The 27,725-nt window shown below is 43.3% G+C and overlaps 1 protein-coding gene across 2 annotated transcripts in view; it reads right to left on the bottom strand.

Annotated features, from left to right (window-relative positions):
* The window catches only part of LOC138802846 (ligand of Numb protein X 2-like), a 68,161-nt gene that overhangs the window by 16,191 nt on the left and 24,245 nt on the right, over window positions 1-27,725 (bottom strand). For both annotated transcript variants that reach the window (XM_069986546.1, XM_069986548.1), the window contains exons 2-5: window positions 16,514-16,965; window positions 9,436-9,629; window positions 9,144-9,340; window positions 759-1,133 (exon numbers count right to left, since the gene is read on the bottom strand). In XM_069986546.1, the coding sequence (XP_069842647.1) occupies window positions 759-1,133; window positions 9,144-9,340; window positions 9,436-9,629; window positions 16,514-16,896 (1,149 nt within the window). In that variant the 5' untranslated portion in view covers window positions 16,897-16,965. The remainder of the gene's footprint in view (window positions 1-758; window positions 1,134-9,143; window positions 9,341-9,435; window positions 9,630-16,513; window positions 16,966-27,725) is intronic.

The following is a 27,725-nucleotide window of genomic DNA, read 5'->3' as shown; positions in this document are numbered from 1 at the left end:
TATTCTACTGGCCACTGTCAGCTAATAGGTTAACATGAAGGCCTTCAACAACCCCTGATTTGTAGAATAAAGGTAAAATGCCTCAAGAATGAATACAGCTCACTGCACAGGTGTATTCAGTGCTCTATTCATTGTGTAAGGAGCTCAACAAAGTTCAGAAGCCTCCTTGACAATGAATGGACAGTTGGCCGCGTATACACAGTGTGCGCCATTTAAGGCCACATTCACATGTCCATAGTGCAGGCCGCACTATGAATGTGCATCAGTATGGCTCCGTGAAGCACAAAGCACTACATTGGCACTGCGATCCGGACTGCAAATCCCAGTCCGCGTTAAAACAGGTCTTTTTTATTTTGTGGCACGGATCGCGGCCCCGTACACACGTACGGAAATTGTGAAAGGGACCATTGAATAACATTGGTCCTAAGTTCTGTCCGCAATTGTGGACAGAACTACGGACGTGTGAATAAGGCCAAATTCCAGGACATGTTACCTCCAATTTATGGGTCAGTGGAGGTCCAAGTGCTTAGACCCCCACTGAGCAGCATGTTGTGGACAGGGAATAACACGGTGAGATTGAATTTAGAATTCCCTAATAGGGTACATGGAAATGGATTTTGTAAACAGAAGAAGCTTCAAAGCTGTAAAAGGTCAAACATGAGAAACCTTGCCAGTTACTGCCATTATTACAGCTTGCATTGCACTTTCTGTTCACGGGAATTTAAATGAGGGTCTTGTGACAATGTGAAATGTATTACCTGGATTATCTGTGCAGCTGTCTCGGGAGTCCCATGTCGGAGATCATGACCATTAATGGATAAGACCTTATCATTACACTTTAGTCTTCCATCTTTTGCAGCCAGGCCACCATCTAATAAATCCAGAACAAAAACACCCGGCTCCTCTGTCTTTCTAACCAGCTTGATCCCTAGAGGTTCTGACCGATCCCGCTTCAATAGAGTAACTTGGATCACTTCTTTGCAGGCACTAGGTGTGGTCGTCCCCTCTGCTCTTTGAGACCTTTGTGAGAAACCTTTCTCTTGCAGGACAGTGAGGTATACGACTGAAGAAGGCTGCCTGAGCAAGGTAATCGCTTGGCTGTGGGACACATTGCTGATGTTCATTCCATTAATCTAAAAAATTCAACATAGGCATTTAATATTATTAGCTACACACAGATACGAATAAAACACCTCCCCCAAGATTCTAGTGCTAACCACTGAACTATTTTCTACATTTTTTTTACATGTTCATTTAAAGTGCACCCCCACCCAAAATCTGAGCATTTAGGTAGGAAATAATTATTTACAATTTTCCCCTCCATTGAAGAAGGTGATCCAGAACAAGTTATTTTGGGGTCAATATGCAGGTGCATGTGCATAGAGCCCTTTGACTCTCCCAATAGATGTTGGAAAAGAGAAAAATTGCGTATGATGCACTTCAATGCCTGGTGTCTGCTACCAGGTAGTGTCTGGAAGCAGTATTTTCTCCAATACCCACTCAAAAGAATATGCGCACAGTTGACCAAGCATGCATGCGTTTTGGGAAATTAGAAGAGCTAGTTGTTGCAAAAACATGATGTGGGACAATGAGGCCGATTTACTAAGATTGTCTGGTTTTCAAAAACTCTACACCTCAGGGTTTTAGTTTCACAAACCAACAGATTTATTAATCTGTTGCCCTTAGTAAATCTGGCAGTTTTTTACATGAGAAATCTAAGACCCGACCACCCCGCCACACTAGAAGTGACTGATTTTTTGGAATGGGAACCTGTCAAAAAAATTTAATAAATATGTTGGTTAAGGTGTATTTTAAGGGTACAAACCCACTTGCCGGATCCGCAGCGAGTCCTCTCGCTGCGGATCTAGGCCCTATTCTTTCAATGGCAGACAAAATCGCAGCAGGGATGTACATCCCTGTTGCGAGTTTGTCGCCAGCCCGCCCCGTTAATCCCCCGGCCGCCGGAGCATATACTTGGCTTGCTTCGGCGGTTCCCGGTGTCTTCAGCAAGCCGGACCCGGGATCAGGTAAAGTATATGCTTGCTCCAGCCGTCCACCCACAGCCCCGGCCGCCTGATCAAGCAACGAACGAGAAATCGTTCATCGTGGTCTTTCAACCAGGGCTGTGGAGTCGGTATCCAAATCCTGAATTTTATCAGGACCGACTCCAACTCAGACTCCTTCTCCTTCATAAATGGCCAGTCAGTCAGACACTAGGGGAGTTATTTATCACACTGGCTCAGTAGCTTCTCCCTAATGTCCTACATGATCCTGGGGCGACTTCTGAGGGAATAAGGAAAGATATAAAGCAGCTTCTCCTGTGTGTGCAATGGATGCAGCCAGTCTCCAGCCTCCATGTCCCGAACAACTCACAACTAGACTAGATGGAGCAGGTGGTCTTTTCCTGCTGGCAATCTTCTATGTATAATAATAGTAATAATAAATAATAATAATACTATTAATAAATGTTTCTAACTAATATTCACCATACACTAAGAAACACTACTAACAATGCCAGATCCCTGTAATAAAGAGGTCAGCCATAGTGATATACAGGGGGTCACACATAGTGATATAGAGGGGTCACTGTGGGGGCACGCCAAAGAGCGCACACAGCCTGCTGGAGCCAAAGCATACACACACAGCCTGCTGCAGCCGTAGCGCGCGCACACACACAGGCTGCTGCAGCCATAGCACACATACACACAGCCTGCTGCAGCCATAGCACACATACACACAGCCTGCTGCAGCCATAGCACACATACACAGCCTGCTGCAGCCATATCTCACATACACACATCCTGCTGCAGCCATAGCTCACACACACACAGCCTGCTGCAGCCATAGCATACACACACACACACAGCCTGCTGCAGCCATAGCACATATACACAGCCTGCTTCAGCCATAGCACACATACAGACAGCCTGCTGCAGCCATAGCACACATACACACAGCCTGCTGCAGCCATAGCACACATACACACAGCCTGCTGCAGCCATAGCACACATACACACAGCCTGCTGCAGCCATAGCACACATACACACAGCCTGCTGCAGCCATAGCACACATACACACAGCCTGCTGCAGCCATAGCACACATACACACAGCCTGCTGCAGCCATAGCACACATACACACAGCCTGCTGCAGCCATAGCACACATACACACAGCCTGCTGCAGCCATATCTCACACACACACACAGCCTGCTGCAGCCATAGCATACACACACACACACACACAGCCTGCTGCAGCCATAGCACATATACACAGCCTGCTGCAGCCATAGCACACATACACACAGCCTGCTGCAGCCATAGCACACATACACACAGCCTGCTGCAGCCATAGCACACATACACACAGCCTGCTGCAGCCATAGCACACATACACACAGCCTGCTGCAGCCATAGCACACATACACAAAGCCTGCTGCAGCCATAGCGCGTGCACACACACACACACACACACACACACACAGCCTGCTGCAGCTATAGCACATACACACACAGCTGCAGCCATAGAACAATGAAGAAAAACACACAATCTTCTCCCAGAGAGAAAACACCACATTGAGGACAGAGGTGACTGCTACACTACTTATGTCTTCTCCTCCTCCTCTATATTACACAGGATATCTTCATATTACACTGCTGCTCATATACAGTCATCCAGCATTCAGGGAGAGAACAGCACAGATCTCCTCCCCCTCCCCCCCCCCCCCCCCCCCCCCCCACACACACACACAATGGACTCTTCCAGCTCAGAAACAAACTGCCAAATAGTGACCGACAACTTTTCCCCGACCACAGTGTCTTATTAGAATGTTGCTCATAAAATCTATTGATGAGCAAAACTTATAAAATTCATATCAAAACTCAATTCTAAATTTTTAAAAGATTTTTTTAAAGCTGGAGTCGGAGTCGGTACATTTTTTCCGACTCGAACTCCAAAAGTGTGTTTACATCAGCCTAAATATATAAAACAAAAATAACAGTTACAATTTCTTACTCAATCAGCCTGGAATTACACCAACATACTGTGCTGGTGCCAAGCTCATAGCTCTGTTTCTCCATCATTAAACCACTATGTATGTTAATATAGTCAAATCTATGCCATGTACACACCGTAGTGTGTTTACTTGTCCTAGTGCCTGTATACGTGCATATATCATGAAGCAACTGTCCTTGAGAGGCACCTTACATCATAAGTGATTAGTGAAATATACAATTATGCCTTGCTGGAGGAATGAATCTCATTACTGGTAATTGACACATCTCAAACCTCACCTCAATAAGGCCTAAGGGGGTTTTTGTTGTTACACCCATCCCATAAATGGAGTTGCTGAACAATGTGGACTCAGTTATAAGCCATGCGAATGTGTCTTGTGCCTAATGATTTAATAGGGAACTGTCAGGTAAAGTGACTACTTGTGTGGAATTGTGTAAACCTTATAACAGTCTTATAATATCTTGAGAGCTGCAGACTACCCTGCAAAGCATTCTGGGATGCACATTAAATTGAGTTCTCTATAAAAGGACTGTAGTATACAACAAACCCGCCTTAAAGGCTTTCTCCACCTTGACAAACATTGTTTAGCTTCAGTTCATATGAAAGAAAAAAGTGGAAAAAAAATCCCTTAGCACTTCTGTTCAAACAAGTATTCTGCCTATTTATTGATAAAAGGTCATCCCTGATTAAGTTACTACTGCTTTTAACGTCTACTCTTATTTACATCTCATAGAGTTTCAAGTGAAGGGTGGTTGTGCAGATATAAGCTTCAAGTGGACCTTGTCCAGTACATTGCACAGCTTCCATACCTACCTGCTGTATATGCACCAGGAGGCTGCATGTGCTTTATAGTCATATCCTGCAGTCCTGTATAACACTGATTTCCTTTCTACTTTTGAGGCTTCATTTGGAGCCTTCATTGACAAGTCCCTCATTTTTTATAGCACAGTTCAATTCTTTCTGACAAAATTATGGACACCATGGCAAAATCGTTTTAAGTAAATGGGGTCCACCAAGCTGCCCTGATGGATCCAGCTCAAAGTCATTTTTTTTACCATTCTGCTCTTAGGGTCCTTGCACACTGAGGAAATCACGTGGATAACTTGCTGCCGCTCGCCCCCCCCCCCCCCCCCGCACTCCCGCTTGAGTATTAGCCCGTTGATAGACTCCATTCTATGGTGGGGTGAATTCCACCGTCCACCGAACCATAGAATAGGGCCTACGGGACCGGTGGAACGTCAAACGGAGCGCAGGGGGACGAGCGACAGAATCCGCGGCAAGTTATCTCTGCATGATTTTCTCAGTGTGCAAGGGCCATTATGATGAAACTAAAAAGTGATGATGCAAACTGAGCCTGGTGAGGGTGGGTAGAAACTCAGAAGTGGAATATGAACAAAAGCCACTTGGAAAGACGCTAGCCACAGAGTTGTACTACTTGTACTTCTCAGGGTACAGCTATACATATCTCGTACAGGGCCTGAGGGAGCAAAACATGACACAGGGCTCATTATTTGATGCTCTTTACATTTTCTGTTTATTCTGTTATGTCTAAAGTGTTCCTTTAATCCCTTAAAGTGATACTGTCACCCATGTTTGTATGGGTGACAGTCACAGCTGCACTCACAGCAACACATTGCAGATATACCTTTATTAGTGGTGTCTATCTTCTTTTATCTGAAAAAGTGCTTTAAATGTCGGTGCTACCCGGGTGACAGTATCACTGAGCCCCCTCTCCCCGCTTGGTTAGGCACCTGCTTCGCTAGGATCGGTCCCACCCCCTGTGCAACACCATAAGGGGGAACGTGGATTACAGCGCCAGACCGAGACAGGGAGAGGGGGCTCAATGGCAGAAAAGCCCCATTTTGATTACGCTGTTGTTCCAGTGGCACAGACACTTAAATGCTTTTTTTTTTTTTTTTTTTTACCTAAAAGACGACACACACACCACTAAAAAAGAACACATACCACTAATAAAAGACCAGTGGGTTTTGGCTTTGAGCAGGCAATTTTCTTTTCTTTTTTTTTTTTTTTTTTTTTGTTCTTGCCTTCTAAAAGCCTTAACTCTTTTATTTAATCATTTTTGTTTTTGTATTTTTTTTTGTTTTTAATTTTATTATTTTTTTAATTGTACTTTTAAAACAACTCCTTTCACTCCATCATAAAATGTACAATGAAATAAAATATATATTTATTGTTTCTGGGGTAAAATTGAAATTTAAGCAGTTAATGGGGTACATCAGCATGATCACTGATACCTGTTCACTGATACCTGTCATTATATTTTTTTTAAATATGTTTATTTGAATTTTTTCATATTCTTTTTAAAACAAAATACAACAACAACAAACAAAAACAAAAGAACCAGCAGTTTACCAAACACTTCATTGTCCCATGGGCAACAAACAAAAAAATGTACATTTGCCACATCCAATATTTTCAGACATCTGCCTCTGCTTGAACTGTTAATATGTAATTTAAGAACTCATTGGTCCCTTACGACACTCTCATCTGCCCCTTCAGATTTAAATAGCATTGCTACCCCCCTAACGAATAGTACATAGAAACCAAAGACACATGTCAGTCCCCTTCAATTCCTGCCCTATTTCTAGTGATGGCTGGCGGAAGACGGAGAGATCCCAACGTCCCTGCTAAATCACTCTGGCAGTACCAGTCAGTACATGGAAAAGGAAATACTATATCTCTTATTTCCTGATAATGTGATTCCAGGAAAGACTTCCATCTCTTAAAAAACTTCTTTGTACCTAATTTCTTATGCTTCTCCGCATGGAGCCTATCCACTCCAAAAAGTAGTTTTAGTTGGGATATTACCATGGATATCTCTGGTATTTTCTTCGTCAGCCATACCTGAAACAAGGATCTTAGAGCTACATGTAAGGGCCCTATTCCACCGGACGATTATCGTTCAGATTATTGTTAAATCGTTCGAATCTAAACGATAATCGTTCGGTTGAAATGCAGTTGATTAACGACCGAACGAGAAATTGTTGACCGCTTTATAAGACCTCGACCTATTTTTATCGTTGCTCGTTCGCAAAATGTTCGCAAATCGTTCGCATTGAATAAGACATCGTTTGGTCGTTTGCAATAGATACGAACGCAATAGCGAATAAATAGCGAAGAAAAAACTATATCGCAATTACGATCATAAATAACAATTATTGTTCCATGGAAATGAGTGAACGTTTTCAGGTCTTTCGCAAACGATAATCGTCCGGTGGAATAGGGCCCTTATGGTGGTTTTACACGGAGCGATAATTCGCCCGATCGCACGATTAACGAATTTGAATGAACGATTTTTTTTTAATAACGATCAGCGTTTAGACGGAACGTATCGTATCGTACGGAAAAATCGTTTTGCGATCGCTTAAGCCTATCTCATACATAGGTGAAATCGTTGAAAGACTGTTTACATGAAACAATCTGCAAATTTTTTGCGAACGATCAACAACGATTTGAGAAGTTGTTGAAAGATCAAAATTAACGATTTCTCGCTCGTCGCTTGATCGTTCGCTGCGTTTACACGTACAATTATCGTTCAAATTCGACCGTTATTGTGCAAATTCGAACGATAAATCGTTCCGTGTAAAACCACCATAACACTATGTGGACCATTTCGGGGATAGCAATTACATCCTCCTCTTCAGAAGGTCTCAATTGATGGAAAAAGAACGCCTGTGGGGTGTCTGGTATTTGTATCTTCCAATGGTCCTGAATATAGGTAGAGACTGATTGCCAATATATTTCCTGTCATTATTTTTTTTTTATTATAATTTTGATTCAACATGTTGAAAGACAATGTTCAGCCAACATTGTCCTTGCCTGCTGATCGTTGACTTTTAACATGATCTATTACACCAATCAATTATCAGCTGAGCGGCCGGTAATTGGCCAAGTACGGCTGATAATCACTTGGTGTAATAGGGCCTTTACTCGCTCCCCCCACAACTGCACAAGTATCACAGAGCCCAGCCCAGTCTCAGCCACTGATTAGCCAAGAAGGCAATTCCACTGGATGACCCTGAATTTTATTTATTTTTTTTTGGGGGGGTGCAACTGAGGTGAGGAAGGCAAGTATGGTATCTGTTTCTTTTCACCACCTGCCTGAACATAATTCTTTATAAAAGTTATTCCCTAAAATACCCCTTCAAAATGTACTATCCAGGCTTTTGCAATCCAGTTCCATTGAAGTGAATGGAACTTCAGTCCAAAACACCACCCAAACTGGAGACAAGAGTCATGCCATTTTTTGAGGAAAGCGGCCATGTTTTTCTAATTCTGGATAGCACCTTTATTTAATCCTTAATATCCCCATTATATTATAATTTGCTATAAAGAGGGCAAATGACAAACCGACACCCGACCTAAGATAAAATAATATTGTTGGTGGTTTCTATAAGAATACTAAAAAAATAACTGCTAAAAATACACCAATAACTGTTTATGTGAAAGAGTAAATTTTTACTGGTTGTGTAATCTCAAAAACACATTAATGTTTGCAAGCACAGCCATGAGTCTGTAAAATATTTAACTGATTTCCACAAGATATACATTACATGCACCAGTGCCTGGTACAAAAGTTACGGAAACAGATGTCAATTCACTGGTAAACCCTGCAACCTCTAAGTACACCACACAAAGATGTCCATTCTCTCCCTAAAATCACAAAGACACCTCACATACAGGTGTGTGGCGAGAGCGACACAACTATAACCTCATGGTAATCATGTTGTAAGATTCTGGATAGAATGGGGTTTCACTCGATCATGTGGTGAACTTCCTCCTGGTGAGCAATCCTCCTGGCCAATATGCTGATGATACATATGGGCAAATACAAATAAGTTTTCATCCCACATGACAGTACTGTGGCAGATCCTGTTGGGTGAGCCAGGTCAATAGTCCCATTAGTTTTTCTCCAACTTTGATATTTGATATAGAGAGAACTAAAGCCGACCATCTTACATATGTGAAGGGGCCCTCACAATTGAACATTAACTGAAAACTACAGACATAAGAAAAGAAAAATGTGTTTGGGTATTGAATATCGTTGCCAAACCCAAACATTCTTACAAATCCGCTCAACACTAACCAAGAGTATTTGGTAGAACATACCTCCAGAATGTGGTCTCCCGGCATAAGCCTACCATCCGATGTAACCAAAGAATCTTTAAGCACTTCCTGAATTACAATATTGCCCAGAGGGGTGTCTCTGCCGCCTACAATTCGCATGCCCAGCTCCTCTTCAGGGTCCTCACGATGTATCTCTACCGTACTTGTCTCTGCTACTAGACTGGCCCTGTGAGGCTGATCTTTAAATCGAGGAGAAAAATTTTATTATTTTTTTAATGGAATCTTTAAATGAAATGTATGACTGTTCTGAAGGCTCACACTATTCTGCACTTACCATCATCGTGTTCATCAAATGCTGGATTGACCAGGCCTGGCTCAGATGTACCCAGAGACACCACGGCAGCCATTGAGGATTCTGCAAGAACACTGGCAATGCCACTTGGCTGGGCGGCATCAGCCTCATTGGAGTCCTTGATAGGTGTGGTCTTTTTCTCTTTTTCTGCTCTGTATTTTCTGAAGCCTGTACATCTGATATGTAATAAATATATATGTTATCAAATTAAATATTATAAACTTGTGTCATACTACTATGTGGAAGAAAAATAAAAAGGTGCAATAGAAAACCTCTACTTTATGTTCCCATTATACAGCTGTAAAAACATTGTATGCTGCAATAATACTGTTTCCTGGCATGCAGCACTAATGATATTGGCAGGGAAGATTTATACAGCATGCAATGCCATGTACCCTGTTACAGTATTGGATAATACCAGTTGTCCTGGTGTTTGTTTTTTTGTAGTAGTTCCTATGTGGGACAATATGTATATGTCATATATCAGTGACATCCTTTCTGGTTAAACAAACAATGCACATCATATTAGCAGCCATGTGGAACTAAAAGATTTTGTTGCCCCTAACCCCAAGGATAATAAAAAAAAAGGTCTATATCTTTTGGGGGGAAAAAACGTCAGACTTTGTATGTTTTCTAATCTGCCACAATCGTCCCTAGTAGGACAAATATTAAATTATATATATTTCTGTATCACATAGGTTTTCTATAATGTTCTGAATGCTCATCGTATAGGAGGTTAATCTGTAAGCCTGTGGTATTCCTTAGTTAGATACAAGCCACAAGTTCAGTATATAAGTTATTAGGTAAGAATTCTGTTTCCAAGTTAGCAGTCTTCAGGTCAACAACAAGCGTCACAGTGAGAACATTGGGACTCTGAAGCCGTGTAATATTTACAGAGCGTTCCTAGGCCTGGACTGTGTAATCATTTACCAAGGACCTGGCTTATACCATGCACCCTTGTCCTCCTAAGTAACACTAACTCAATATAAGGGAATACTAGCTTCCTACATTTGACTTTGTATCTATAGATTCCACCAAAGTCCAGCTTAAACATACTGTGTTTTAAATGTTCACAGTAGAATAAAGCCTTATTCACATTCAAATATATGTTCAAAAACAGACTGGATATAGTCACTAGTGAACTACATTTGAACCGTAAAAGGGAATATGTCAGGTTCCTATCAGGTACAGAGCTGAGATACAGGCAGATAGGTGTGGCACCTTTTAATTTTAAAAATTTGCAAATGGCCATCAACAAACACAAAGGCATCATATGTTTTAATATGTTTTATCTGCTTCACAGGGGCGGCTATATTATATGGGAACTGCTGCACAGGGTGACATATGTTATATGGGGGCTGCCACATAGGGGAGCCTATACAATATAGGGACTGCTACATAAAGGGGGCCTAAGCTATGTGGGGACTGCTACACTACACTATATGGAGGCACAGGTGGGGGCTAGTTTATCACAATGCTTTCCTTATATGTTAGACTATTGATTATGGAAAGCGCTGTACCAGCTGAGACCCTAATCCATAGCAGAGGATAACAATGAGAAACTTTCTTTTGTTTTACATTAATATGGAATTATATAAATATATTGTGCCCAACTTCTTACAATTCTACCAAATACACTGATGACATCTGACACTATATGCAGTAAGGTCGTTTCCCACACAGTGCTAACCAGTTTTTGGTGGTGTTTTTACTAAAATGCAGCAAGCTACAGGTATGACGTTTATTTATGCTATTTATCCTATAAACCTACATCGTGCATGTCGGCTGATCGTTGCCTTTTAACATTATTATTACACAATGGATTAAATAGAGCCTTTACAGATGTGTGGCAGATCCTGACAAGGATTAGCCAAATATATTTTAGTGGGGCTTATCCTCAACACTTCTGTCCTAAAGAAGTGACAAGTAACTTCTTTACACATCAGATTTTTACCACATGTAAATTGTTTATAAGGCTAGGGCTAGCTTCATACTGCATTTTTGCATAAATAATAAATTACTTTTGTTTTTACAATGTAAATTAATGGAAAATATATTCTTTAGGATGGCATACAACTGCATCTGTTTTGGCATACTTTTTTTTCCCCTTTAAGCGCATACAATAAATGGACAGCAAAAACACAAAGTAGACCTAGCCTAAAGGCCCTATACCTATACGGAACAATTATCGGGTGTATTAGGCCGATATCAGCCGTTACGGCCGATAATCGCCCCGTGGAATAGACGGCAACGATTAGCCAGCATTGTTAATGTCGGCTGATCGTTGAAGTCGTTTGCCTTTCAGCCATGTTGAAAAAGAAACGTCTGATAGCAGCGATCTGCTGCCGTCGCTCCGTGGAATAGGAGCGGCCGCAGACCGCTGCTATCCTCTATGGGCTGCGCGGACGATCTAGCGATCACCCGGGCAGCTCCCCCGCAGCTCCTCGCGGCTCCTCCCCCACTCAACCGCTTGCTGCCGCCGCGTGTAATACCGGTGGCAGCGAGCGGGGAATGAGGAGCAAATGAGCGCTGCCAGGGCTGATTTGCTCCTCACAGTTGGCCCGTTGAATAGGGCCTTAATGTAAATGGGGTTGTGGAAACCAGATTCAAACTTAGCCTGTTATCAGGGCTGATGCAGATTTAGGCAAAGAATCTGTGCCAAATACAACAGCCTTATGTCGGTAAAACACAAGTGACAGCTCACTATGATGCTGTCTGTTCAGGTCATTTAAATTGGGATTTTCTGCATTCCAAAAAACTGCCATGTGTGAAACCAGCATGAGAGCTATTTAACTATTAAAATCAGATGTAACAGGATGCAAAAATAATGCAGGTTCCTTTTGTCTGTCCTGTTAAACGGGTACTTCGGAAACTAAACAAAAAAATGTTTTTTGCTAGTAGATTGCTTTAATTAAATTATATAACTTTTTAATATAACTTTATAAAAAAATGCATTAGTTATTTATGTACAAACTTCCGTTGACTGGCAGCAGTAAGGAGCAACATGGCCCTCTCTGCTGCCACCAATGTTTGTGTCAGAAACTGCCCCTTAGGTCCCGGATCCCCTGCTCTATACTAGAGCTGGCATATAGCACTATACAAAACAGGGTCCCCTTACCCCTGTGTACTTATATAGAGTACCCGGGGAAAGGCTGTGTCCAGCAGCCTCTGCACAGTGAGTGATCATTGTGCTAGAAACAGACCAAGCAGTGACAGCAAGCACAGCTCCTTCTGTAGAGACCACTGCACACAGCAATCGTGCCAGACAGCCCCCCCCCCCCCCCCCCCCCCGGGGACTGTATATAAGACTATACAGTAAACGGGGGGGGGCGCAAGAACGGGACCCTGCTCTGTATATCGCTGTGTGGTGGAAGGCTAGAATAGAGCAGGGGATTGAAAACTGACGCACTTCCCGACACAAACTTTGGTGACAGCAGAGGGAGCCATGTCAACCCTTACTGCTGCCAGTTAGTGAAAATAAATTACACACAAAAAAAACTATACTTTTTAAAATGAAGTTATATTACAAAGTAATTAAAGCAATGTATTTGAAACAAATGTTTAATCTCAGTGTACCCATTTAGGAACATGATTCGGATGGATCAAATAAAGTCTGTGTGTCAGAAGTCAGTGGCAACAGGATAGACATTATGTTGCATCCTGTTTACATTGTTAAACAAAACAAACAGGATGCAAAAATGTGATGTATTATATTTATGTGATAACAGCCATAGATTGTATTCACCCATCCTGTTTTTTGCAGTGTCAACCACACTGCAGCAAAATAAATTTGAAAAACACTAACATATACTGAATCACACATATCCCAAATTGACCCCACGTTACTGATCTCCATACTGTCTGACCGTGACCACTCTCTACCCAATTAAAGGAGAAGTCTGGCGATTTATAAAATCAGGCAGCTGGCAAGAGCAGGGGAAATGAATTACAAGTAAGGACTCACCTCTCCCTGTGCCCGCGGTGAACAGCAGGACCAGCCTCAGGACCCCTGGCGCTGACATGTCATGACCCGGCTGATGGAACGGCTGCTCAGCCAGTCAGTGACTGGGGCAGGACGCCGCTCTGGTCACTGAATGGCTGAGCGGCCAGTCCGGTAACCGGGACAGGCACTCCAGCGGGGGCCCTGAGGCCGGTCCCGCTGCGCACTGCGGGCACGGGGAGAGGTAAGTACGTACCTGTAATGAATTTCCCCCCTGCTGGCTTGCCCTATTTTATAAATCGCCATACTTCACCTTTATGTGAAACTTAATGTCTATATGTGATCTACATTCACCACATGATCAGTATTAGTGAGGATGTGATACTCTGATGTGCTGTATTATACTGAACATGAAGGTAAGACATGTAACTTTGATCAAGAGATATGTTAAAGGGAAACTATCAGCAGGTTAGACGAATCTAACCTGCTGATCTCTCTCTATTGCACAGGAGACGCCAAGGATAAAAACGAATGTCTCTTACCTCTATCCTCTGTGCCTTTCCCGTGTAATTAGTAGCTAATCCGTCAGTTTGCCGCACTGGGGGTGATCCTGCCCACCCCACTCCATTGATTTTCATTTCTAGAGGTGGGTCTGCCGGGGGCGGATCGGTGCTCTGGGGGCTGTAGCCCCACTTCCAATGCTCCAAACCACCAGATTAGCATGAGGATGTACCTACCGACTGCATGGGAACAGCGCTGAGGATAAAGATAAAAGACTCACCTTCATTCTCAGCACTCTGGAAGCTATCAGAATGTTAGATTCATTACCTTTAAAGTGTCACTCTCGTTATAACTTTAAAAATCTAAATCAAGAGTAGATGTGATATATAGCAAGTTTTCCATTTACATTCATTATTTTTTTTTTTTAGTTGTCATGGAAAACACAGCACTTCCTGTTTTCTGAACAGGAAAAAGTCAGGAAACAGGAAGTCCTGTGTATCCCAGGCCATCTGTGCACTCACAGAGAGAATGCAGTCATGTGATTGATGGCCACATTGAGCTGTGACTCTGTACTGTCTGTACTGGCCAGAATTCCTGTGTTTAGTCTGTTTATTTCAAACAGCCCAAGTCAGAAAATCTGCCTTCAGGAGATTGGACCTGGATTTCTGGTAAGTTCAGCTTTGTTTTACAACATGATAACAACATCATGAATGTGAATTGCAAACTTGCTTCATTTCACATCTACTGTTGATTTTGAAAGTTGTAACAACATTGACCCTTTAAGCAGTGGCGGTCTTTGGCACCAAGCAACCCAAGCGATCGCTTGGGGCCCCCAACATCCAGGGGGCCCCCACGCCCCGCTCTTATGCTCAAGACCGCTGGACAGGGCCGCTGCCCCGCTCGCTGCTGCCATCTGAACTGTAACTATGAGCACTCGTAATGTGCGCTCATAGTTACATGCAGCAGCTATGACAGGGCGGGAGACATTGGCTCCCTTCCTGTCAGTCACTCTTGTGGCCGCAGGAAGGGTTTTCCCTGCGGTTACAAGTGGCAGCTTTGTCCTTGTGGTGCCGGCACTCCAGTGACATCACTGGAGCATCGGCGCCAGGACAAGGGGAGTGCGGCCTCTTGTGATCGCAGGGAAAACCCTTCCTGCGGCCACAAGAGTGAAGAGAAGAGGAGACGCCCGGACCCAGGTGAGTATAAGAGTTTGTTTTATTGTGTTATATACTATATGGGAGGGGGAGCACACAGGGGTCTGCTTAACTAGGGGAGCGCACATCGGGGGTCTATATAAATGGGGGAGCACACAAGGGGGGCTATATAACAGGGGGAGCACACAGGGGGGCTATAGACTACTGGGGCTTCACAGAGGGGTCTATATACTACTGGGGGCAGCACACAGGGGTTCTATATACTACTTGGGGCAGCAGAATGGGGTCTATATACAAATTGGAGAGCACACAGGAGGTCTATATCCAAGTGGGAGAGCACACAGGGGGGCTATATACTACTGGGGGAGCACACAGGGGTCTATATACTACTGGCGGGGCACACAGGGGTCTATATACTACTAGGGGAACATACAGGGGGTCTATATACTACTTGTGAGGCACACAGGTGGTCTATATATAACTGGGAGAGCACACAGGGGTCTGTATACAACTGGGGCAGCACACAAAAGGTCTATATAATACTGGTGGGGCACACAAGGGGTCTATATACTACTGGGGGAACCACACAGGGGGTTTATATACTACTGGAGGAGCACACAGGAGTCTATATCAAAGTGGGGGAGCACACAGGAGGTCTATATCCAAGTGGGGGAGCACACAGGGGAGCTAAATACCCCTGAGGGAGCACACAGGGGGCCTATATACTAGTGGGGGAGCACACAGGGGGTATTTACAACTGGGGGCAGCACACAGGAGGTCTATATACTTCTGGGGGAGCACAAGGGGGGCTATATAAAACTGGGAGAACACACAGGGGTCTATATACTACTGGGGGAAGCAAACAAGGGGTATATACTACTGGGGGCAGGACACAAGGGGTATATACTATTGGGGGAAGCACACAAGGAGTATATTTTACTGGCGGTAGCGCACAAGGGGTATATACTACTGGGGACAACACACAGCGGTCTATTGTTTTGGAATGCAGGTCGAGGGGGGGGGCCCAGACATAACTTTGCTTGGGGCCCCAGAAATGCCAAGACCGCCCCTGCCTTTAAGCACTTCTTGTGCTGCCAGTGTACAGTATACAACAGTATAGGAACACTTTCTTACTATTGAAACTGCACATGCCCTACTCACAGCTCAAAGATAGTAACTATGAGCAGTGCAAAGGCATGCTGGGATATGTCACCTCCTGGAAAATGCTTTTATTCTTTCAGTTTGAACATAGTTGTCAAACACATCATGGTAAAAATGTTACACAAGCATTCAGATAAATAGGGGGGAACAGTTACTCTCTGGATGCAAATATTCAGCTTTACATAAGCTCCACAAAAAATGTCCTAGAAGATGTAGTGTTGTTCAGAAGCTGTGCAGAGATAGCCCCAGCTATAGAGGAAAGACACGTTTTGGTAGAATTACAATCACATACTATCCGGTATACCTGTTGCGTAGGTGGGGCTCCAGCTCACATCGCTGCATCACTTGTTTGCAGTCAAGCAGGAAGGGACAGGTGACACTCAACTTATCGAGCAAATTTCTCACCAAAAGGCTGGATTTGTGACAGTCCTGAAAAGACAATTTTTTGCGGTCCATAGGACAAAAATCCTTCTCATGTAGAAAATTCTTTAGGCACTTGTAGCAGTAGGTGTGACCACATGGAGTGTCCATAGGTTGGAGCAATGGCTGCAGACAGATGTGGCACACCAGCTCATCGTCCACTTCATCTTGGAAGTTGTAGATGTGGTTTTCTGAGGACACGTGAGGCTGTCCGCAGTCACGGCAAAGCTCAAGGGCTGTGCAGGTTACATCCAAAGGGTCCGCCATGGCCAAGACCTTTCTTCAGCAAACAATGTGCTGCCAGGCTTACAGTCCAAGTGTCTACAACATGGTTCTCTAGGGAATAAAAATAGTGGTTATAGACAAAAGAAAGCAATGGTTAATACAATAGCTAAACAACAGACTTGCAGCGAACTGGTAAGGAACCAGTACTAATGTCACATACTAAGAACAAAGGCAAGTCACATGGAAATCCTAGCAATAGTTTCTCTTCTAGTTGCTGAATCACTTTGCAGATCCAGAGGCAGCCAGCAGCGACAGAATCAGCATTGCCAACCAATGAGATCTACAAAGTTATCTCTAGCAATTGTACTGTACAGGAGGCGATAGAAAAAAAAAAAAGGAAAAAAAAAAACTTCACCTAACCCCAGCATACATAACGTCAGGTTATCACGCTCTCACACACATCTAGGCACTGAAACCCAATCCAGCAGCTCTGTCCAGATCATAATGCAATTTACTTGATGTGTGAGCCTCCTGCTGCATTGCTAGTGCTGTATGTGAAGCAGCAGAATGAGGGAGGTAACAGATAATCTGCAATATGCTAAATACCTGCATGCTCCAGTGTTCAGACTATAAAGGCTGGTCCTCTGGTTGACATAACCAGGAACATGCCGTGACACACACACATAATGGGACAGGCCTGGCTGCTGGGCACTGACCACAGGCTAGTCACACAGGTCAGCAAGGCTTTGTGTTCTGTTACCAGTCAAGGAATCTATTGTGTAAGAAATATTGCAGCACAAGAACAAACAGAGGAAACCTAGCAGTAGGTGTGTCACAGCCGGCCTGCTCGTACCATTCCCCAGACTACTAACACAGGGGTAATATGACGTAGGCCTGTAGCACAAGCCTATCAATACCAGCCCCCGCACATTATTACTATAGATGCTGTGTATGGCACATAGAGAAACCTCTTCTCAGGGGGTGTTCCCTGTATAATATACAGTGCACGTTCACTCTCCCTGACATACAGCCTTTAGTTTATCTTTTAGCCATAGTCACAAATGACATTTTCTGATGCATCTTTTTTTTTTAATGTCTTGGAAATTGGGTGCGTTTATACCGGTTTATATTGTTGTTTTACAACACTGCGGCAATATCTACATACGTTAAATGGAGAGTTAAAAGGGAAAATTTGCATATACCGTATTTGCTGTGGATATCAAATATCCACAATCATGTAAATAAATGACTAAACACAGCAAAAAATCTGCAACAAATGCAGTATGCATGAAGGCACCCTTTTATTTTACAATTTTTTTTACTTCTCTGTGGAAAGCGATTTTAGGGCCTTAAACAGAAAAGCAATAAAATTAATGTGTGGCATCTGATCTAGCCAGTGTGCCACTAGAAAGTGGCGTTCTTATTATAGATAATAAAAATGACAATATATCAGGGAAGCCTCCTAACATTTGTGTTCCTGCAATACAGACAGAGGAACAGCTGCTCTGCATCATTACAGCAGAACAGCACTATGTGCACAGAGCTGAGCAGTATACAGTATATTGATGAGAAGCCTTCATTCATTACTATTCAATAGCACATGAGCTGTTTCTTTTTTTAGCACAGAGTAAGTGCCAGAGGACTAGGTGACATATTTTACACTCCCCCACATCAGTAAAGGAAGCCAGAACAATAAGGAAGGATTCACACTAAAGGAGGACCTGTAGCCAACTCAAACAAAACTGAGGTTATGAAATGTTATTACTATTTAATAGCTTAGGATGCCCCGATAACACATGTTACAGTGTCTTGGGATGCCTCACTGTTCCTCACATATGTGGGTTTATAATTTATCTGACAATTCAGATGCTAATCAGATGGATGTGAACTTAAAGTGTCATTGTGGTCATAACATTCACAATGTAAATCAACAGGGGATGTAATATGAAGCAGGTTTGCGATTTACATTTATTTTTAGTTATTATGCTTTAAAATAATGTTAGGCTTAGGCTGCATTCACACATTCCATGTTCCACGCGGAACACGGGGGTGGGGTGGGGATTCCACGACAGGCTTTCCACGTCCTTGTCGTCCTAGAAACACAGAATGTGGGAATAAAGATTTACTTGAAATCCCGGTCCAGTTTTCTGAAGACAGCTTTTTGGTTTTGTCCTCTTTGAGAAAAAAAAAAAAAAAAAAAAAAAAAGAGACCAAATGCAGGAAGTCCCGGCCAGTTCAGAGTGTCACGGCTCAATGTATCCATTAGTCAAATGACCCTTTTTTGTGAGCGTGCAGATGTTTGGGACTTCCTGAGTTTAGTTCCTATTTTTGTAAAGGCCCTATTACACGAAACGATTACGTTACAGCCGATAATTGTCTCGTCTAATAGAAGACAACAATCAGCCAACATGCACGATCACTGTCTTTCAACATGTTAAAAACGTAACGATAGCAGTGATCTGCTGCCGTCGCCCCGTGTAAAAGGAGCATCGGCAAAAAACGGCTCTTACCCGCTCACTGTTGATGCGTGTAATAGCGCCAGCAGCAAGCGGGGAATGAGGAGCAATGGAGCGCTGACCTGACAGTTTGGCGCTAGTTTGCTCCTCTGCATTGTCCCGTGTAATAGAGGCTTAAGTATAGCTTTTTTTATAAAGCATGATAACTAAAAAAAAAAAAATTATATATATATATATATATATATATATATTACTGTAATTAATCTAGGGAGCAGCATTTCATGCTGGGCGGTACAGTTACTGAGGTCCCATGCCCAGCAAGTTCAGGGAATTGACCCTTTCTGATAAAGAGGACTTTGCATGAAACTTGCTGGGAGTCTGATGGTTGCTGTGGCAACTGTACCACCCAGTGTTAATGGTGTCTCCCCTCACCAATCTTTGCATAATGGGTGGGAGAAAAAATCTGAATGTACACTTTAATTTTAATAAGGAGAGTGATTATACAGTCAGGAAGTGTTAATATTAACTTTGGGGGGCATGTATATAATAACAGCATGACAGCATACACAGGTTAGTGAAAGAAAGGAAAGCAGGTACAAGTCTGTCTGCAGGGGAGAGTCAAAGGCTGTGTACCAGTACAGAGAGAAAATGAAGCTCACACAGCAGGCTGTAAAAGAGAAACAAAGCTACATTTTAAAAATCAGGAAAATATTTTTTTAAACAAGGCAAGAAAAAAAGTAAACATATAAAATAATCCATAAAATGTGTACTCTGTATAACTTCTATTGTATTCTTTGAGTGACTCCCTATGTAATAGCTCAGAGCTGCAATTACATGTTTGATGGTTGCCACTTAACATACTTGGTGACAGACACATCCCTGATACTTTACCTGTGCTCCTAAAGTGTAGTAACCTCTATAATATACACATTCTGAAATTCTGCATGGATTCCACCCAAAATCCAACAAAAACCTGTATCCTATTTACGTTAATGAGGTTTCTCCAACCCCATTCACCCCCTGACCATTTTCCAAGCTAGTGGTACCGCTGAATACATATCTATGAAAGCATTTAGAAAATACCCATGTGGTCTGTATCTGTGTTTTTATCTTTATATAAAAACAACTTTATTAAGGCCGTGAATATTGTCAAAAAGGTGAGGCTTATAATTTCCTCTTCCCTAGCACTGCTACGCTACACTATGCTGTATTCCTTTGTGTAGTCAGCGAATTGATGTACACTGAGTTCGGCACAGTGAGTTGTAATGGTGCAAAGGCCCACAAAACCATAGGCTCCACCTCTTTGACAATATTTACAGCCCAAATAAAGTTGTTGTTTTTTTCTTTTAATTTAAAACAGACACAGGCAACATAGGTACGTTATGCATGTTTTCACTGATATCTATCCTGCAGTGCCGCTAGAGGGAAAATGGCAGAGCCAGACTCACAGCTAAAACTCCAACTCGTTTCAGCTGTGATCCGCAGCCTTAATCATGGCCAGGATTAAGACTACATATCACAGCTGAAACGCGCTGAGTTCTGTTGGTGGTGATAATGCACTGTGCACAATGTTGGTGTGCAGAATAAAGCTACCTTTATGACTGCACTTTTATCAACTTCATTTCTTGGTCTGTTATGAAAAGATAGAAGTTAGGCTACGTTCACATCAGCGTTTGACCATCCGGCACCATTCCGTCTACCTTTTCCGTTTTGGAGTAAGCAAAACGGAAACTGTTGGATCCGTTAAAATCCCCATAGACTCCCATGATATATTAGTGTGCTCCGTTTGCATGCAATCCGTTCAAGATCAGTTTTTTTAAACGGAAGAAAAAATTTACATTGTAGTCAATGAGGACGGATCTAAAACAAAAGGTATTTCCGTTCACATCCGTTTTTTCCATCCGTTTTTGCACTGAGCATGCGCAGAAGCAGCAAGAAATCAAAGAAGAAAAATAAACGGATAGAAAAACGGATGCAGACTGATGCAAACTGATGTACAAAAGTCCGTTTTTTTTTTAAGCCAAAATACAAACGGACCATTTAAAAAAGAGGAACATTTTGCAATCAGTTTGCATCAGTTTATGCTCATCCGTTTAATTAATATAGACGGATCCGTTAGAAACAAAGAAAAACGCTAGTGTGGCTGAGCCCTTACACTAAAATAAAATGTAAACCACAGATAGAGATCGCATTTTCTACCAGTGGTTAGCACATTCCAATAACCATCATGAACCATATATAAAGTGTTTAACAGATTAACTAAAAAAAAAATGTATTCCACAGGATGCTGGCCTGTTCAGCAACAATATGTAAGTAATATTAGCATACCTCCCAACCGTCCCGGATTCCGCGGGACAGTCCCGTTTTCGCGGTTCTGTCCCGCAGTCCCGGAACGGCCCCCCCGTGTCCCGCATTATATGTGGCCCGACCAAAAAAACAATAAACCAGTAACCCACCGGTCCCAGCAGCTCCTCTCCCGGCAGAGCGCGCACTCTCGTCATCCTCCGGGGCGGGCAGCGGGGTACAGAGACACTGACTGTGCCGGAAGTGACCTGCAGCCTCTCATGAATTACTTCCGGCACAGTCAGTGACTGTATACCCCGCTGCCCGCCCCGGAGGATGACGGGAGTGCGCGCTCTGCCGGGAGAGGAGCTGCTGGGACCGGCGGACAGGTGAGTTACTGGTTTATTGTTTTTTTGGTCGGGCCACACAAATGGAGGCATTGGCTACTATGTGAGGCACTATATGGAGGGATTGGCTACTATGTGGGGCACTATATGGGGGGATTGGCTACTATGTGGGGCACTATATGGGGGATTGGCTACTATGTGGGGCACTATATGGGGCTGTGGCTATTATGTGGGGCACTATATGGGGGGCATTGGCTACTATGTGGGCACTATATGGGGGCATTGGCTACTATGTGGGCACTATATGGGGGCATTGGCTACTATGTGGGCACTATATGGGGCAGTGGCTATTATGTGGGGCACTATATGGGGGGCATTGGCTACTATGTGGGGCACTATATGGGGGCATTGGCTACTATGTGGGCACTATATGGGGCATTGGCTATTATGTGGGGCACTATATGGGGGGCATTGGCTACTATGTGGGGCACTATATGGGGGCATTGGCTACTATGTGGGGCACTGGCTACTATGTGGGGCACTATATGGGGATTGGCTACTATGTGGGGCACTATATGGGGGCAATGGTTACTATGTGGGGCACTATATGGGGGCATTGGCTACTATGTGGGGCACTATATGGGGATTGGCTACTATGTGGGGCACTATATGGGGGCATTGGCTACTATGTGGGGCACTATATGGGGGATTGGCTACTATGTGGGGCACTATATGGGGGAATTGGCTACTAAGTGGGGCATATGTGGGGGCATTGGCTACTATGTGGGGCACTATATGGGGGCATTGGACACTGGGGCATATATGGGGGGATTGGCTACTATGTGGGGCACTCTATGGGGGATTGGCTACTATGTGGGGCACTCTATGGGGGATTGGCTACTATGTGGGGCACTATATGAGGGCATTGGCTACTATGTGGGGCATATATGGGGGCATTGGCTACTATGTGGGGCACTATATGGGGGCATTGGACACTATGTGGGGCATATATGGGGGTATTGGCTACTATGTGGGGCACTATATGGGGGCATTGGACACTATGTGGGGCATATATGGGGGTATTGGCTACTATGTGGGGCACTATATGGGGGATTGGCTACTATGTGGGGCACTGTATGGGGGCATTGGCTACTATGTGGGGCATTATATAGGGGGCATTGGCTACTATGTGGGGCACTATATGGGGGCATTGGCTACTATGTGGGCACTATATGGGGGATTGGCTACTATGTGGGGCACTATATGGGGCATTGGCTACTATGTGGGGCACTATATGGGGGCATTGGCTACTATGTGGGGCACTATATGGGGGATTGGCTACTATGTGGGGCACTATATGGGGGCATTGGCTACTAAGTGGGGCATATATGGGGGCATTGGCTACTATGTGGGGCACTATATGGGGGCATTGGACACTGGGGCATATATGGGGGGATTGGCTACTATGTGGGGCACTATATAGGGCATTGGCTACTATGTGGGGCACTATATGGGGGCATTGGCTACTATGTGGGGCATATATGGGGGCATTGGCTACTATGTGGGGCACTATATGGGGGCATTGGACACTATGTGGGGCATATATGGGGGTATTGGCTACTATGTGGGGCACTATATGGGGAATTGGCTACTATGTGGGGCACTATATGGGGGCATTGGCTACTAAGTGGGGCATATATGGGGGCATTGGCTACTATGTGGGCACTATATGGGGCATTGGATACTATGTGGGGCATATATGGGGGGATTGGCTACTATGTGGGGCACTATATGGGGATTGACTACTATGTGGGGCACAATATGGGGATTGGCTACTATGTGGGGCACTATATGGGGGATTGGCTACTATATGGGGCACTATATGGGGGATTGGCTACTATGTGGGGCACTATATGGGGGCATTGGATACTATGTGGGGGATTGGATACTATGTGGGGCACTATATGGGGGCATAGGCTACTATGTGAGGCACTATATGGGGCATTGGATACTATGTGGGGCACTATATGGGGGCATTGGATACTATGTGGGGCACTATGTGGGGGATTGGATACTATATAGGGCACTATTCAGTCAGCAGCATATGGTGACTGTAGGGGAGTGGCTAGGGAGGGTTGCTATGGGGGCGTGGCTATGGAGGGTCGCTATGGGGGCATGGCTATGGGGGCGTGGCGCACATGTCCCTCTTTGCTCTTTGCAAAAGTTGGGAGGTATGTATTAGTATAAACTGGCATTCTATTCCAGTGTCTGTATTTACTGTATACTGATACCTTACTGACAGTGCAGGCCTTCAACCCTCGCTCATAAGGCTAACAGTGCAGCACCTATACCTAGCAATTATCAGGCTTAATAACTGGTCCACTACTTGTGTTACTCCGGTTACAGTAAGTCTTGTATGTTGTTGGGATATGATGGAAGTTGTAGTTTCCAAGCTGCTGGAAACCACTGCTTTGTACAGACTCAAACATTTATGTAGCGAATGGAAGTTATAAAAAAAAAAAAAAAAAAAAAAACACTATGGGGGAGGGATTTATCATAATTTTACATATGATGTAAAAAAAAAAAAAAAAGGTCGCAAAAATATGTAACTTTTTAAAAAAAAATCTGGAAAGTCTCCAGCGAAAAGCTACTGTGCCGGATAGGTGTTTTTTCTCTCACCGGTGGCCATAGAAAGTTAACTTCTTTAAAGCAACCTTGTACCCACAATCTGACCCCCCAAACCACTTGTACCTTCGGATAGCTGCTTTTAATCCAAGATCCGTCCTGTGGTCCGTTCGGCAGGTGATGCAGTTATCATCCTAAAAGAATACTTTTAAACTTGAAGCCTTGTGCCAAACGGGAGTATCTGTGCCCTCACTTTGCACCACCCCTCCGTCCCTCCTCCCCACCCTCCTCATCATTAGGAATGCTCCAGGCAGATTGCCTCCTATTCCCCACCTGTGGCGGCTCGGCACATGGGCTGGATCGTTGAGGACCTGTGCAATGTTCAGCATGGAGAAAAGGTTTCAGTGGCATTCCTAATGATGAAGAGGGTGGGGAGGAGGGACAGAGAGGTTGTGCAAAGTTAGGGCACAGATACTCCCGTTTGGCACGGGGCTTCAAGTTTAAAAGTATTTTTTTAGGATAATAACTGCATCACCTGCCGAACTGACCACAGGACAGATTACTTTTATTCCACTATATGAATGCTCTACTGGTTTCAGCTCCTCTCCAAAATAATAACATCTCTGTAGACCTTTAGGTTATATAAGCACATCCTCCTCTTATCCTCACGCTGCCCTATTATATTTGCTGAAGGTTACTGCTTTCTATAGTCAGACTGCTGCTTGTAATTGATGCCCGACCTGAGAGAGTATAAAGAATGAGCTGGTGAAGAAATTGTTAGTCTTTTCTTTAATCTATTTCGTATATTGTCGGCAGTGTCTTAAATATATGTAGATTGTAAAGTGTCTATATTCGTCTTCAGTAAAGGCTAGAAGGCTTTCTTCCACAACCTAGCAGTGACTATAAGTAACCTGGATTAGAGATTACTGATGATTTAAAATGCACTTTCCGTTCTCAGCAGCCTACAAGACCGACAAGAAACCAAGCCCTGTGCATACTAAATAATGAGGCCTGCAATGAATATAAATGATAGCAGACACAATATAATAATGGTAAAGACAGAAAAAGAAAGCAGACGATAATTCCATGTAATTTCCATTACTTCATAGTGACTCACCTGGAGGGTTACCTGTAGTTGTGTACTAAACACAGCCAGACTCACATGACTAAGAACCACTCACTCCTACTAAATACCAGCTCATTGGCTGCTCCTCACGGCTAACAATCACAAGAACAGGCTTAAACGACTTGAAATAATAGATGCTAAACATCTGCCATGAACAGAAATATACCATACAGAACACTGCTTAGTTATCCACATGACTCTAATAGTAGAGGGGTAATAAGTGGGTAAGATTAACAATAGCGCTTCTTTATGCAGCGTGTCAGCAAGATGACTGGTAAGGGATACTGCTCACAGCGACATTTACACAAGGCATGCAAGCTATAACATGCCATCTCCAGGCAATAATGATGCTCTCCTCTGACTGCCAGGAGCATATTGATGGAAATGGTAATTATAACCTTGTCTATGAGGAACCAGCTAAGAGTATACGCAGGTTATTCTTCCAGAAAGCGATTGGTTGCGGAAATTAGGAGCAGATGGTCCGCAATTCTGGGTAATCTACCAGAGGCAAAATTGGCAAAGCAAAAAGGTACTGAAACAAGGATGCATATAGGCCTTTTATTTGTGCATCTGGTGGCAGGATATTCGTTTAAAGGAGAAGTCCAGCAACATTTTTTATTAAGGTATTGTATTGTCCCCCAAAAGTTATACAAATATACACTTATTACGGGAAATGCACATAAAGTGTTTTTTTCCCTGCACTTACTACTGCATCAAGGCTTCACTTTCTGGATAAAATGGTGATGTCACGACCTGACTCCCAGAGCTGTGCGGGCTGTGGCTGCTGGAGAGGATGATGGCAGGGGGACACTGAGGGACACAGGGCACAGGAGGGACACTGAGCATCCCTCTGCCATCATCCTCTCCAGCAGCCACAGCCCGCACAGCTCTGGGAGTCGGGACATCACCATTTTATCCAGGAAGTGAAGCCTTGATGCAGTAGTAAGAGCAGGGGGAAAAGCACTTTATATGCATTTCCCGTAATAAGTGTGTGATTTGTATAACTTTTGGGGGACAATACAATACCTTAATAAAAATTTTCGCTGGACTTCTCCTTTAAATGTTCACCAAGACAAGACTATCAAATCGATTGCCATCATGTTATAGAACGGGAGAACGGGAGGAGCTGAGTAGATTGTGAAATAACTTTGTGGGAAAAGATTCAGTATACCTTATAACATGTTGATTTCCTGCTTATTGTTCTCTGCTTATTCTGTGTTAAGGAGTCCAGTGGGCGGTGTCACTCAATGGACCGGACTCCTTAGCATGGAAACATCAGAGATTTCAATCAATAAATTACAAGTTAAATTAAAATAAATCAGTCTACTCAGCTCCTCCTGCTCTATAAAACAATGCTGATAGCTTAGGTAGCATTTTCATAGTGACGGGTTCATTTTAAGAGAGAAGACTCAAAAATGTAGGAGTCACATTTCATAGTAATCCTGCCTGTGATGATAATAAGGAGAATGCTGTGATGTCTCTGTCTATTATTAAACTCGGTGGTCAGAGTAAAAACTGCAACATATTAATTTTTTACGTAGTAACGCGTAAATTTAAAAAAATTAGAAGAAAAAAATTTAACTTAAAAACTAGGTTTAACATAAAACTAGGTATTAACAGGTAATTTTCTCATGACGCACTCCCTTTAAGGCCTTGTGGGCATTTATAGGATATTTTGAAGAAACAAGCCATAATTGAAGTGTTATAGTGAGTGCAGGTATTGAGGCAGGTAGGGGGTTGTGTCTCAACAGCCATTATAGAGCCAATAATCTCCTCAATTTAACATTCCAGACATTGTATAAAGTTGTATTTATGACCGCTAGAGAAGACTAGGGCAGCTACAGTGTAAATCGTTCTTTAAGTAACTTAAAGGGACAGTGTCACATTTTTGGAAATTTTTTAATGAAAAGTAATAAGATCAAATAAGTGTGTTGGATTTTTTTTTTTTTTTTTTAACTTAGTGTTTGATTATTTTTAATAAAATTTACTCCTGCACAGGGGGCTGCCATGTTTATAGTGTCTGTGTGTGACGTC

The sequence above is a fragment of the Dendropsophus ebraccatus genome, chromosome 10, assembly GCF_027789765.1.
Source record: "Dendropsophus ebraccatus isolate aDenEbr1 chromosome 10, aDenEbr1.pat, whole genome shotgun sequence".
Taxonomy (NCBI): Eukaryota; Metazoa; Chordata; class Amphibia; order Anura; family Hylidae; genus Dendropsophus; species Dendropsophus ebraccatus.
Note: the sequence above shows the minus strand (reverse complement) of the source record. Positions and strands in the feature narration are given on the sequence as shown.